The 15,277-nt window shown below is 41.2% G+C and overlaps 1 protein-coding gene across 5 annotated transcripts in view; it reads left to right on the top strand.

The window, feature by feature from the left end:
* LOC118806544 (anoctamin-1) overlaps positions 1-15,054 on the top strand; it is a 90,382-nt gene extending 75,328 nt beyond the window's left edge. For all 5 annotated transcript variants that reach the window (XM_036567977.1, XM_036567974.1, XM_036567975.1 and 2 more), the window contains 5 exons: positions 5,634-5,786; positions 6,117-6,169; positions 9,088-9,272; positions 10,148-10,253; positions 11,782-15,054. In XM_036567977.1, the coding sequence (XP_036423870.1) occupies positions 5,634-5,786; positions 6,117-6,169; positions 9,088-9,272; positions 10,148-10,253; positions 11,782-12,021 (737 nt within the window). In that variant the 3' untranslated portion in view covers positions 12,022-15,054. The remainder of the gene's footprint in view (positions 1-5,633; positions 5,787-6,116; positions 6,170-9,087; positions 9,273-10,147; positions 10,254-11,781) is intronic.
* The last annotated feature ends 223 nt before the right edge of the window (positions 15,055-15,277 follow it).

Here is a 15,277-nt window from a genome sequence, read left to right as displayed (position 1 = left end):
TCATCACGGCTGTTGTGAATATCATTCACTGGAACCTCTGAATTCTCATGAGCTCGCACATCAAAGCGAGCCGACAGGGACGTCACTTATGACCAACTCAGAGCGTCCGAAATTTCAAACAGCGTTAGATTAATGTGAGTTTACATCGTGTGATTTTTGTGCTGTTCTTTGAAGTTGGTGCCATATTTATGATTTATCGATCGGACCGCAGGAGCCAGACTGCTGTAAATGTCTCATATATATCTGTTCGTTTCATGTAAAGCTTGTTTTATGGTATAATGATCGTACCTGCTTATCAAAGCTTATCTTATTAATCAGATCACTTTAGTCAGATTAATATAGCAGCAGACTGATCTACTGTCACTGAGTCTGTTTACACAATAATCTGATAACTGCAGAAAATCAGATTGTGTCAGTAACTGGTTCAGTGTGTTTACACTTAATCTGATAACTACAGAAATCAGATTGTGTCAGTAACTGGTTCAGTGTGTTTACACTTAATAATCTGATAACTGCAGAAAATCAGATTGTGTCTGTAACTGGTTCAGTGGGTTTAAACTTAATAATCTGATAACTGCAGAAAATCAGATTGCGTCAGTAAGAGGTTCGGTGTGTTTTCATGCTCTTGGGTAATCAGATAATGGGGAAACTCCGGGTCTACAAGAGTCAGATAGTAATCAGATTCCTGCTTTACAACCAGCCGATAAACTCACAGAATAAAACGTGACATAAACATGATGTAAAACTCAAACATCACGAGCAGCTTATTTTAAAACAATCGAGTCACTTTAGCTGAAAATATGAACTAAAGGTGTTCTACAGGAAACTAGTGGTCTCTATTGGAAACCATTAAGCCAATTTTTATTAGAAAGCAAAACCATTAGGTTTTATCCATAGTGGTTTCTAAGGGTCCTTTTTCAGCAGGGTTCTAAGAGTAAGATGAGAAACCTGACTGGAGTACAGTTACAATAAATTAAGTCAAACTGAATCTCTGAACAGCGTCTGTCCTGAAGCTGGAGGTCTGAGTTAAAGTGCCAGTATAATGAGAGAAATCTGTAACTCACAGAGGTGTAGACTCGAGTCAGACTCGAGTCACGAATTTGATGACCTGAGACTCGACTCGACAAAATCGAGAAAGACTTGGGACTCGACTTTTGAACACCAATGACTCAGACTCTCAGGCTCATGACTTGGAAAGTTTTGAGACGTGGAGAGTCAGACTGCAGACAAGACTCTACACAGTTGCTTACTGTTCATGTGAATGGATTCGTTTCCTGCCCTATATATTTATAAGTTTAATAGTACTTTCAAACTTTTTTTCATGTGTAGTCGTGCTGCTCTTTCTGTACAACATTCTGTCGGCCTGTTATTTGTGCACCATGGATTTTGTATTTTATTTGTAAAGGTGGAAAAAAAATGACTTAAAAATGAATATACAGCTGTCTTACTGTTACCATCATTTTTGGGTTTCAGTGTTTTGGCCTTAAATTAGCTGAAGAATGCAGGCTGACTTGTTTAGGACTTGAAGATTAGGACTTGGGACTCGATTTGAGACTCGCCTATACTGACTTGGGACTCGAGTGTCAAGACTTACTTTTGTAACTTAGCGACTTGTTTTCAGCTCTGGTAGCTCCAGAGGTGCCACACACATTTGAAATAAACCTGTTGGCACAAATCTGTGAGTAACCACTCCTTCATCTGCACTGAACCTCTTTACTCGCACAGAGCAATGATAAAACATCCATCAGCTGAAGTCATTTCCTCTCTGGACCATCGTTTATTCAGAAAAGACTGCGTCCTCTGGGTCTCACTGTCACCTCATGTTCACTCCGCTGTGGCCCGTTAGATTTACAATCAAAACTCAGAAATATTTTCGGAGAATTTTTGTTTTGCTGCAAAGTGATTTATTTGTGTTCGCTCTCACTGCGCAGAGTCCAGAGCCACTTTAAATCACACAGCCTCATAAACGGAGCCGCCAGAAAGACTCCAGCGTCTCTTCGTGACCGAGTTCAATTTCGCTTAGCACTGCTCTTTATGCACCTGTCGTTTTTCAGACACCTGTCATCTGTCATTTCCACTGCACTGCTGGCTGAGAGTTAGCGCTGTGCTGGTGTGTGAGCGGCTCAAACGTGCCCTGTGACTGAAATCGCCATGTGTTTCAGAGCTTTCTGACCACAGCCACCTCATCGTTAGAGTTGTTGCCTGTTTAGTACACGTTTCTAACAGTGGACAGCAGAGGCGGCTGTGTTGAGGCTGGGCGAGCAGCTCACGCTAGCGCAGGACTGCAGCAGGTGTCAGTGGAGATCAGTGTCCAGGGCTTCTGACCCTATCGGCTTCCTCCCTGCTGAACGTGTAACAGCAGCCTTACGCTCACGTGAGGGTTCTGTCTCCCTCCACGTCACTCTCTGTAAACACGTCAGTCCGGTTAGTAAATGGAGATGAAACTGCTGTGATTTACAGAAGCTGCTCATGTGTTTCAGTGTGGTTTGTAAAGGTCACACTCTGTTTTCCACGTATCTCAGTCTGTAAAAGGCCTGTAAACATGTTGAGCAGTGGATCAGGTTGCCAGGGCATGTGGACGGCAGGGCCTACTGTATGTGGGAGCCTGGAGGCGGGTTCTGTGTGTGGGAATATGCCTTTGTTAGCTTATGAAACGCTGAGGGGTCAAATTAGCGTGTGCTGTGATCACAGTCTGAATGAGTGGAAGTAACGGCCAGGAGGCTTCGCCAAAAAATTGCCACTGAACAGACAGACTTTCCCGTAGAAACTTTGTTATAGATCATACAGAAAGTAGGAAGATGTCTTGGTTCAATTATTTTTGATGGACCGCCAGCGGTCCGGCCTTCATGAGTCTTACTGAGTCACTGATTGATCGATTGACTGAGTCCTTTGTTAAAATGTGTATACAAATATTGACCTCTGACCCCAACACTATCATCAGAAGACTTTTAAATAATGGAAGGAAGAAAATAAAGTGGAGCTTACAGATGAAATAACAGCGCTGAGAACTTATAATAATAAGATAAAGCTGAATTAAAGAGCCGTAGGGTTTTACTGAAGCTCTGAGTTAAATTAGACATTATTAAATATAGTAAGTAAGTAGTAAGTGACGTTTATTTCTATAGTGTTTTTTACAACAGGTGTTGTCACAAAGCAGCTTTACAGAATAAAATCAGCATTACAGAAAAAAATCTGGGTCCAAACCCCCATTAGCGTCGCCAGTGGCGACAGTGGCAAGGATAAACTCCCTAAGAGCAGGAGGGAGAAACCTTGAGAGGAACCAAGACTCAGAAGGGGAACCCATCCTCCTCTGGTCGACACCGGATAGCAAACATTGTTAGTACAAGGTATTGTAGTGCACAATGTGGAAAACAGGTGGAGCAATGGTTAAATTGATTAGTTTAGCAGCAGCAGCAGCATCGGGAGGGTCAGTTTGTGAGGGTGAGGTTGTATCGTGATATCTGAGCTTGTATGTGTCAGTTTTACAGTGACTCAGTAAAGAGTGTCATAGAGCTGCTGCCGCTGTTTTACATTTCTAACAGCTAACCAGAACCTGCTTAGACTACAGCTCATATTCACAGTCAGTGATGTATCTAGAACCTCCAAAAGGACTAGAGTGATGTTTTTAGGTCCTACACACTGTAAATCAATTTGATTGATTGATTCCTCTGTCACTTCCTAATTTAGCTCACACGTCAGAGGGAGATGGTTGAGTCCGTCAGAAAGGGATGTTAATTTATGACCAACTCAGAACGTCTAAACTTTCAAACATGATCAGATTAATGTGAGTTTGTACTGTGTAATTTCTGTGCTGTACTTTGAAAGTGGCGCTCTTTTTTTATGATGCTGTTTTTGGTGTTGAAGCCGTCGATCTGACCGCAGGAGCCAAAGTGCTGTAAATGTCACATATATGTCACTCACTGATGTCAAGATTCAGTCGGGTTTTATGTTGCTAATTAAGGGCTTTTTAGAAGAGGAGGAACTTCTATAGCTGCTGAAATATTCAGCAGAGCTGCAGGTGGTGTGTTTGCAGAAGCTCCGTGGCTGGACGCTTGTGTACTGCAGCTAAATGTCTGTAGAAAAAAACAAAAACGCTTTGGATATTCAGACGCTGCTTGAGGATTACGAGTATAAAATTTTTCACATGTTAAAGTAGAAATTATCACTGATTTAAGGCTTAAAGCTCTGAATCTTAGAGAAGCTTGGATCCGACCTGAAGAGCAGTTCATTAACCTTCTGCTCGTCTACGTCTCAGTAAAATTATAATTGCTGGAGATTTTATGTGATTTCTGTGATGGCCGTGATCTGCTGAGGACCGTGATCTGCTGAGGATGGTTCAGGTTTATTCGTCTCCTCTTTATTCAAAGTGAGAAGAGTTTGGACTGTGCGAGCTGAAAAACTGAGTGGACAGACTGTCCTTATAAATCATACAGGAAGTAGGAAGACGTCTTTGTTAAGGTATTTTTGCTAGACAGTCCAGCAGGCCAGCCTAAGTGAGTCGATGCCTCTTACTGAGTCGCTGACTGACTAATTCATTGTTAAAATGTGTACCAGTGTTGACCTCCCACCTCCAACACTCCCAATATTAGACTTACAAATAATGGAAGGAAGAAAATAATGGAGGAAAATGAAGGAAGGAAGCAGAAGTGTATTCACTGAAACACATCTTGGTTTTGGTGATAAAATAACGCAGCAGTGAGAAACTCTAATATGAGCTCGAGCCATCGGACTGCAGTTAGAACTGTTTCCTGTATCTTACTGTATGAGTAGCTCTGTGGAGCTGTTTGACTGTTTGTGTGAAGATACGGTCACAGAATGGAAACTGGAGTAAAAATTTTCTGATGTGTCTGTCAGTATTTAAAAATTATTACTTTATGTTACAATTATTCAATTTATTCATTGATTACAGCCATAAAATGAGCTTTATTTGCACTTAGTTTCACGCTTTGAAGAGAAACTGTACTCCTGGTGCCTGATTCTGAATAACTGTAGACGTGTGTGTGTGTGTGTGTGTGTGTGTGTGTGTGTGTGTGTGTGTGTTTGAGTAGAAATCATCTTCAGTCTGATGAATATGTTGCTGTTATTATAGTTTAAATGCAGCTGTAGCACTAAATCTAGTCTTCATTCCAAACACAGCATTATATAGAATTATAACGTTTCCTAGAAAAGTAAATTTCCTTAAGAAAATGTTGGATGTCATAGCAACCACCAAACAACACCTTAGCAAACCTTTGGGATACCATAGCAACCAACGTGATTGCTAGGGTGTTGCTGGATGGTTGCTAGGGTGTTGCTAGATGGGTTACCATGGTATCCCAGGTAATTTTTAGGGTGTTGCAAGGTGGTTGCTATGGTATTCCCTGTGGTTGCTAGGGTGTTTACATGAACATGTATTGGCAATTTGGCTCAGCTGCATCTACCCAGACACTGTGGAGAAAACAATCAGATTAGATCATTTTCTGCTGGCTGATGTAGAAACACTGTGAATGCTGTGCAGCCGGTGTCGGTCCAGTAAAGCTGGGCTTTTCTAGTCTAGATGTTAAGAGTGTACAGCTGGTCTGACTCGGGCTGGGTGAACTGCGTATAATGTATGATATGTATGTGTAATTCTCCGTCTGTCTGTCTGTCTGCAGTTATCCAGTTTGGCTTTGTGACGCTGTTCGTGGCCTCGTTTCCGCTGGCCCCGCTGTTCGCTCTCCTCAACAACATCATCGAGATCCGTCTGGATGCCAAGAAGTTCGTGGCGGAGCTCAGGAGGCCAGTAGCAGCTCGAGCAAAAGACATCGGTGAGTCTGTTCAGCGTGTCCTCCTTCACCGTCTGACCTTTCCATCATCAAATCACATTCCACAGTTATAATTCTAGATTTGATTCCATTTCTAGTGACATCATTGCATTAAGTGCATGTAATGTTGTTACTGACTGGCAGATGATTTCATTTTAAAGGAGTTTGGAAGCTGTTTTTGGTCACTGTGAACAACAGATTTTTCTCTGATACAGTGTCACCAAGTGGTGGATCATAAACACCCAGCATACAGAAGCCCAGTAGTAATACAGCGAGCTGGAGCTTCACTCTGTGTTCAGCATGTTTTTATGATCTGTTATCTCTGAATTTCAGGTATCTGGTATAATATTCTCAGAGGAGTTGCAAAGATAGCAGTTATAGTGAATGTAAGTATATTTTGTGTTTCCATAAAATCGAATGTTTTCTTTTTTGCTAAAGTGGGACGCTTAAGATCCTCCGTGTTTATGTGTGTTTATTCTTCAGAGATCAAACGCTGTTACTGAGTTCATCTTGTGGAAGTTAAGTGTTGAACTGATAGGGCTCTGTGTTTGTGATGTCACTTCTGAGGGAGGGGCTTAGACCACTTTAATACCAGCAGTAAAATAGCAGTTGCAAATGCAAAGAGTGGTACAGGTTTTTGTTCGTCAGTGCCTAAAATAACACTTATATCCTTTTATACAGGTCGGCACAGAACCCATAAACGTGTTACTTCAATAATTTAAAAGAATATTAAAACGTTGCTCATAACGTCAGACATGCCAGTAAAACGCTGCACTCAGAGCAGCACTCAGTACAGCGTGTCCGCCATGCTGGTGAGGTTCACGCTGAGTGGTTATGTGTTCAGGAAACCTGTCACTCCAAATCAGCTGACCGATAGAAAGTGCAGGTGAACGCCCTCTTCTAAGACCCACCCCCTGTTAAAAAATGCCAAAGGTCAGAAGCAAAAGAATGATTCCAGAAGCAAAATATATATCAGCAAAAGTAAAAAAATGAAGGCAAAAATTGGCAAAATGAGAATACATTTATATCCAATTAGCAAAAATGAGTAGAAATCTTTTTGAAAAAATAAGTTTGATTTAACTCTCATTATTTGTATTTGAACACATCTGACATTTTGATATTCAATATTTTGCTTGTGGATTTTATAATTTTATTGTAAACTTTGGGCAAAAATGAACTCCATATTTCTCCATCCTGTCAGGAGGAGATCCAGAGCTGATCCTCACTCAGCTATTCAAAAACCATAAAACAAACAAAATGTATTCAAAAACATGCTAACGAACCCCCTCTGTCGAGTAAAGAGTGAAGAAATGAAGTGTCTCACTTTGAGAGAATTCAGACTCATCCTGTCCGTGTTTAGTGTTTCTTGGTTTTTGCTGTTGAACTGTGTGAGGGTAACCATAAACGAACAAAAAAAAACAAACAACTGCATATAAAATACTAAGAATAAACACACAAAACAAGAGAACAAACACTGCCAGGCAACACAAGGGGTTTAAATCACATGTCAGGCTCCAGTCCTGTCTTCAACTCGTGCCTCATCAAACACACCTGATTCAGCTCATCAGCTAATTAGACCTTCATGAACTGAACTCAGAGTGTTAGATGAGGGTAAACACTGATCTCCACAGCACTTCAGCCCAGAGGGTCCCCAGTTTGACACGCCTGGTCTAAGTATAGGAGTAAAACAAACAACAAACACCTGAAACACTTACAGGGCGGGGCTACAGATCAGATACAGATGAGGGGCGTGGCTAAAGCGTGGAGCAAAAAACAAAGCAAACAAAAGTGCATGACCAGATACACAAGGGAGAGGGATGGACAGAAAAAGAGAGGAGCAAAATATTTCACACTTTTTTTCACTCTAAATACTCATTTGAATTTTAAGTTCCATTTTAAATGGAGCTGCAGTTACACTGTGCAGTTACAATAAAGGCACTAATTTACCTCAATAAATACATTAATTTACCGCAATAAAAGCTCCTTAATCAACAAACCCCTCAAACTTCCTCTTGGAGGTGTTTAATGAGCAGCTAACGAGCAGCACAGCAGAGCAGCTGTTGAATGTGTCTCACTGGCTGATCTAACGCTGCGTCCCAAACCGCACATTTCTGTGCTTCGCCTACTGCACTAATGAGTGCACTTCTAATGGGACATGCACTGTTTTTACACACTATTTAGTGAGCTAGTGTGCGGTTTGGGACGTTGCGCTAGTAACACAGCGGGAAATCTCAGCTGTTTAGATTTCAGCTTTCATTTGTTATCATAACAGCAACAAATCAAATAAAATCAGGGCAACACACTCAAATATATCAGTTAATATGCTTTAAAAATGAGATTTAAAAAGTGATCCAAAAAAAATGTTTTACTGCCTTTGTTAGATCAGTTAAAGGTTTATCTCAGTACAGACACAGCACTGCTGAGTGAACTTAATGTTGCTACTAAAATGGTGGCAGCGCGATTGTGACATCATTAGAATATTTTCAATTATAATAGAATGATTATTTCACAATAATAATAATATAATAATAATAATAATAATAATTATTATTATTATTATTGCTTTCCAACATCCTACACTGTTATAAATAAAAGTTCTGTTCAGGTACAGTTTCATCATCAAGGTACAAACAGTGTAAATGTTCCCTCAAAGCTCCAACAGTGGTTTTAAGGTCTGATTGTGAACCTTAAATAAGTTTCTCCAGGTGAAAAGTTCGTATTTGTACCTTTTCATAACCGAATGTTTTAAACAGAACAGTAAAATAAAAGCCTGGAGACGAGACGGGGTGTGTGGAGTCAGTACAGCTTAGAACATATCATTTCAGTGGATTATGGTTCAGTTATGTTCCCTGACTAAAGGTACTGAGATGGAGCCTTGAGGGTTCCACCCCAGAGACAGTTTAGTACCTTTAATTCTGAGAGTGCAGCAGTAACATCATCACCTCTATTTACTGCCACTGTTTATAACTCAGCGTGACATCGCATTTATCGGGGGCGTGTATGGTCAGTAGATCCTCCGCAGGTCCATGTGTTTGTGGTTTATTTATTGCAGTAGGAAGTTGACGTCCATCTCTGTTTCACTGTGACATCCTGACCTGCAGAGTGCCGAGATTTTAAACCCTCTGAAGATTTATTTATTCTTGGTTACGTTAAATCTTATTTAGATATTTTCCACGTGATCAGGTCAGTGATCATCTGTTGGAGAATGCAGAATTTTAGTCTGCAAGAATTTTACCTGTAAATTAGTCACAGAATCAGTGTGTGTGTTTTCAGCTGTTGAAGGTGTTTCTGCCGTGTGTTTCAGGCCTTCGTTATTTCCTTCACCTCCGACTTCATCCCTCGCCTGGTGTATCAGTACATGTTCAGCCCCGATGGCTCCATGCACGGCTTCGTCAACCACACGCTGTCCTACTTCAACGTCAGTCACTTCCAGAATGGCACAGCGCCCCTAGAGCCGGAGAACCTGGGCTTCTCCGTGGACATCTGCAGGTAAAACACGCTGCTCTGCTGACCACTCTGCTGACCACTCTGCTTCTCTTCAGTCACTCAGAGCAGAAAGGATAATCAGCAGGAGCTCAACTCAGTAACATCTGCTTACCGTACACAGCGTCACTGTACACACTCACTGGAACAAACCTGTCTGTTCTAGATACAGGAACATGTTACTGTCCATTAGAGGAAAATATAATCTTAGCGCTGATTCTCTGATGTAGGTCTGTGTTGTGTTTACTGTGTTTGTGACAGATGTTCCAAACTAAACTCTGATAACTGCTTGAATCTTAAATCCTTTAAAGAGTTCCCTATGAGTCGTTCTTTCAGGACTTCTGTATGAGTCGTTCTTTAAAGAGTTCTCTATGAGTCGGTTCTTTAAAGAGTTTCATAGGATTCGGTTCTTTAAAGAGTTCTGTATGAGTCGGTTCTTTAAAGAGTTTCATATGATTAATTCTTTAAAGAGTTCCGTATGAGTCGTTCTTTAAAGAGTTCTGTATGATTTGGTTCTTTAAAGAGTTCTGTATGAGTCAGTTCTTTGAAGAGTTCCATATGATTCATTCTTTAAAGAGTTCCATGTGATTTGGTTCTTTAAAGAGTTTCATATGATTAATTCTTTAAAAAGTTTCCGTATGAGTCGTTCTTTAAAGAGTTCTGAATGAGTCGTTCTTTAAAGAGTTCTGTATGAGTCGGTTCTTTAAAGAGTTTCATATGATTAATTCTTTAAAGAGTTCCATGTGATTTGTTTCTTTAAAGAGTTCTTTATGATTCAGGTTTTTAAAGAGTTCCGTGTGAGGCGGTTCTTTATAGAGTTCTGTGTGAGTCATTTCTACAAACGTGGCTGTGTTTGACTCTGGGTTTTGCTGAATGTGCAGGTATAAAGACTACAGAGAACCGCCGTGGTCTCCGACGCCGTATGAGATGTCTAAACAGTTCTGGGCGGTTCTGGCTGCAAGACTTGCCTTCGTCATCGTCTTTCAGGTTAGAATACACACACACACACACACACACACACACACACTCACTAACACACACACACACACACACACACACTCACACTCACTAACACACACACACACACACACACACACACACTCACTAACACACACACACACACACACACACACACACTCACTAACACACACACACACACACTCTCACACACGCACACACACACACACACACACACTCACTAACACACACACGCACACTAACACACACACTCAGTAACACAGACACACACACTCACTAACACGCACACACACACACACACACACACTAACACATACACACATACTCAGTAACACACAGACACACACACTCACTAACACGCACACACACACACACACACACACTCACTAACACACACACACACACACACACACACTAACACATACACACATACTCAGTAACACACAGACACACACACTCACTAACACACACACACACGCACACACACACACACACCACACACACACACACTCACTAACACACACACACACTCAGTAACACAGACACACACACACACTCACTAACACACACACATGCACACTAACACACACTCAGTAACACAGACACACACATACTCACTAACAAACACACACACTAACACACAAACACGCACACACTAACACACTCATTAATACACACACACAAACACACATACACTCATCACACACACACACACACACAGAAACACACATCATTCACACTGTTCTCTCTATCTCTCTCTCTCTCTCTGTATCTCTCTATCTGTCTCTCTTTCTGTATCTCTCTCTCTCTGTATTTGTCTGTCTCTCTTTATCTGTCTGTCTCTCTCTGTATCTGTCTGTCTCTCTCTTTCTGTATCTCTCTCTCTCTGTATCTGTCTGTCTCTCTCTTTCTGTATCTCTCTCTCTCTGTATCTGTCTGTCTCTCTCTGTTTCTCTCTGCCTCTGTATCTGTCTCTCTGTATATATCTCTTCTCTGTATCTCTCTCTCTGTATCTCTCTCTGTCTCTCTCTTTCTGTATCTCTCTCTCTCTGTATCTGTCTCTCTCTCTATCTCTCCCTCTCTGTATCTCTCTCTTTCTCTGTCTGTCTCTCTGTATCTCTCTCTCTCTGTATCTCTCATTTTCTGTATCTCTCTCTCTCTGTATCTCTCTCTTTCTCTGTATGTCTCGCTGTATATCTCTCTCTCTCTCTCTCGTCTATCTTTGTATCTGGGTCTCTGTATATATCTCTCTCTGTATCTCTGTATCTCTCTTTCTCTGTATCTGTCTCTCTCTCTATATATATATATCTCTGTATCTCTTTCTCTGTATCTCTCTCTTTCTGTATCTCTCTCTCTCTGTATCTGTCTCTCTCTGTATCTCTCCCTCTCTCTGTATCTCTCTCTTTCTCTGTATCTGTCTCGCTGTATATATATCTCTCTCTCTCTGTATCTTTCTCTTTCTCTGTATCTGTCTCTCTGTATATCTCTCTCTCTCTCTCTGTACTTCTCTTTCTCTCTGTATCTCTCTCTCGTACAGAATGTGGTGATGCTGATGAGTGATGTTGTCGACTGGATCATCCCCGACATCCCTAAAGACATCAGCGTGCAGATCCACAAAGAGAAGATCCTGATGGTGGATCTGTTCATGAAGGAGGAACAGGGGAAGCTGCAGGTTCTAGACAACTTGACCACTGACGGAGAGAAGGAGAACAGCTCTGCCCATGGTCCACAGCTCCGCCCACGCGCCGTCTCGCACACACAGAGCAACAGCTTCTAGCATCCGGCCAGCGTCAGCGTGTCTGTTCGCTGTACGTCCGTCTTTATCTTTGTTCTGACATTCCACAGACAGACAGGCAGGCAGGCAGACAGACAGACAGTGAGTCAGTCAGCCAGTCAGACAGACAGTGAGACAGACAGACAGACAGCCTGGCTGACTAACACAAAGCTTCCGCTTCTTCGCTCTGTGGAAAGCGGAAGTGCCGACCTGTGGATGATGCAGGGCTGTCCAGCTTTAGTCCAGCACGCTTCAGTGATTCCTTTGATCAAACACGCCTGTTCTCCAGACTCATTCGGTTTATTTATGTACCAAGACTCACGAGGGGAACCCGTCCACCTCTGCAGTTAGGACAGAACCAGGAAAGTTCAGAGTATAAAATGGATTAACAGATAGACTGAGACTGACTGACGATCAGTGTTGGACGTTCATCAGAGTGACTGAACTGACTGCTGTGTTCAACATACAGAACATAGAACATTTACCTGAAATCAATGTGAGAACTTGGTAGGAGTTCAACGTGAACAATCCAGAAACAAATGGCTGTCCAGCTGGTGTGATTAGACCAATTAGTGACTAATTAACCAATTTAAATTGAAATTAGTGAATTAAAGACAGCATAAAACAGTATCAGTTCACTGATAATATCATACGTCACTGCAGTGGCTCTCAGACCGGTTCCCCAGACGCTCCGCATGTTTGCTCAGTGCCGACTCCCAGCACCAAGAGATTAGAACAAAAACATGGACCAGCTGGGGTTCCTGAGGACCATTATGAGAACCACTTTGAGAACCAGTTTGAGAACTACTGCAATATGTGTACTGAAATACTGCAGCAGTTCATCTGCCAAAGTCCAAATATCAGATCAGCCTCTCTGGGTTTAGACGTTGCTGCAGGGCTAAAGAGGCCTAACAGGTCCAGAGTTCAGGAGGAACTAAAGCAGAACGCAGCAGCTGAAGTTACCAGGTTTAGTGTGTTTGAGAAGGTAAAGCACCACAAATACGTTTATTTTATTTATATAAACACAGAAAATCACACAAAAACAAGATCCTATGCAGATAAACTGACCAGTGCAGTTTACCGCAGACTAATAAATCAGCTGCCCTTTCAGATGAAGCTGGACACCCCTGACCGACACTGCGGCGGACCACAAACAAAACAATGGGTCAGCTCTGTTACCTCTATTGCACAGCTGTCCTGAGTAGATCAGCAGACGTTTCTCATTATTCAGTCACACTGTACGTCTTTAATGTATCCCATTCTCAAAGTGATAACGAGGTTCTGCTTGTAGATGTTCAATGGTGAGAAAATGGAGTTCCTGGGCTTCGGTTCTGAACACTTTATTGTCTTCTTGTAATTTTGTTTTCTGTGTCTGATCTGGCCCCATTCATATTTTCACATTAAACTCTGCTGGATTTGATTGTGATTTTAATTACAAACTAAGATGTTTAACTGAACCAGCACACAGTTGAGTGAAGTGTGTTGAATATTTCTATGAATTATTCCCATAAACAACCATTAATACTGTAATAAGTGCATATACTAAAACAAACCAGAAACATGGCAGTGCGTGTTATTTTTAAAACCTGTTATTAATTCCATGTTTTCTTCATTTCAGCAGAATTACTACTGCAGTTCAGATCTACTGTGGATCAGATCTAGTGTAGTTTAGATCTACTGTGGTTCAGATCTACTGTGGATCAGATCTAGTGTAGTTTAGATCTACTGTGGTTCAGATCTACTGTGGATCAGATCTAGTGTAGTTTAGATCTACTGCGGTTCAGATCTACTGTTGATCAGATTTACTGTAGTTTGAATCTACTGCGGTTCAGATCTACTGTTGATCAGATCTACTGTAGTTTAGATCTACTGCGGTTCAGAACGGCTAATATCTGCTGATTGTAATGTTTTTCTAAACACAGATGACGTTTATTCTTGAGCTAAATTACACAGTTAATTGTTTCTAGACTAATGCTCTAAACAAAAAGGGCTAAACTTGCTTCTGAAGTTTTAAAAAGCTCTTATCTCAATTTCAGCTGGAATGTAATAGGAATTAATTTTAGCAAAATTAATTCAATAAAGTATGAATGAAGAACCTTAACTTTCTGGCGAACGGAGCCAAAACACAGTGTCAGATGACGGAGACGTTTCTGAAGGGAACGGATGCGGTGTTCCACACTTACGGGTTTAACTGCCATTCCATATATTCCAGAGCGAGAAAGTCCAGCACTGTGGTAGACATTAAGGTTCTAACTCCATAACATTAATGTTCTACCTACAAAGTGTTAAGGTTCTTACTACAAAAGATCAGCGTACTACCTACAAATCAAACATCACAACAAAATATTTAAGTCTCAAATACCAAAACAAAGTCTTATCCAAAACATTGACGTTCTGATGTTCTGTAACATTGGTTCTTACTCCAAAATGTTAAGGTTCTAGTTACAAAATATCGTGACTCAAACTATAAATCATTGCCATCATAACTCAAACATTAAGGTGTTAATTATGAAACATTAAGTTCCTGCCTCCTAACTGTTACGGTTCTAGCTACAAAACATTAAAACTGCTAACTCCAACAGTGGTTTAAAGAACCAACTCCTACTCCAACAAGTAAGAAAATAATAAAGTTCTAAACAGTGATGTCCTACAAGGGGTTGAGGTTCTAATTACAAAGTGTTAAAGTTCTAACTCCACGCTGTTTCAGAGCTGGACCAGGAATCCTGTTCTAATCTGCAATGTTCCCGACTACAGCAGTATTTGAAATGTTCTAAACTGGTTCCCTGTTTGCAGGATTTGTGTTTCGTTTTGTATTTTCTTATTTTTATATACAGTAAATAACAGTTCATATTTATATCTTCTGTGCTCAGTTAAAGGGTTTTATTAGAATGTGCTCAGTGTCCAGTTGGCATGTTTGGTGAGAAAAGATTTTTGGAGTGAACTTTATACACAATCACAGCAGAGTGTCAGTCTGACCGGAGAACCAGAGAACTGGCTACATATCGCTCCTCCAGGAGAATATATACATTTAAATCAGTGGATCAGTGGAGGGTTTTGGGTCTTTAGGATCGGAGGAGGGTTTGGGGTCAGTGGAGGGTTTGGGGTCAGTGAAACTGATGACATTCTTATTTGACAGGACACTAATGTCCCTCCACAGCACTAATTCGGTGAAACTGAATCAGGCTGACAGTCCAGCTGTGATGACCAACATGCAGTTGCAGTCAGAAGTTTGGACACACTCACTCACAAAGGATTTTTA

Source organism: Colossoma macropomum, unplaced genomic scaffold (assembly GCF_904425465.1).
Source record: "Colossoma macropomum unplaced genomic scaffold, Colossoma_macropomum, whole genome shotgun sequence".
NCBI classification, from domain to species: Eukaryota; Metazoa; Chordata; class Actinopteri; order Characiformes; family Serrasalmidae; genus Colossoma; species Colossoma macropomum.
This window is presented reverse-complemented; position numbering and strand designations above follow the sequence as displayed.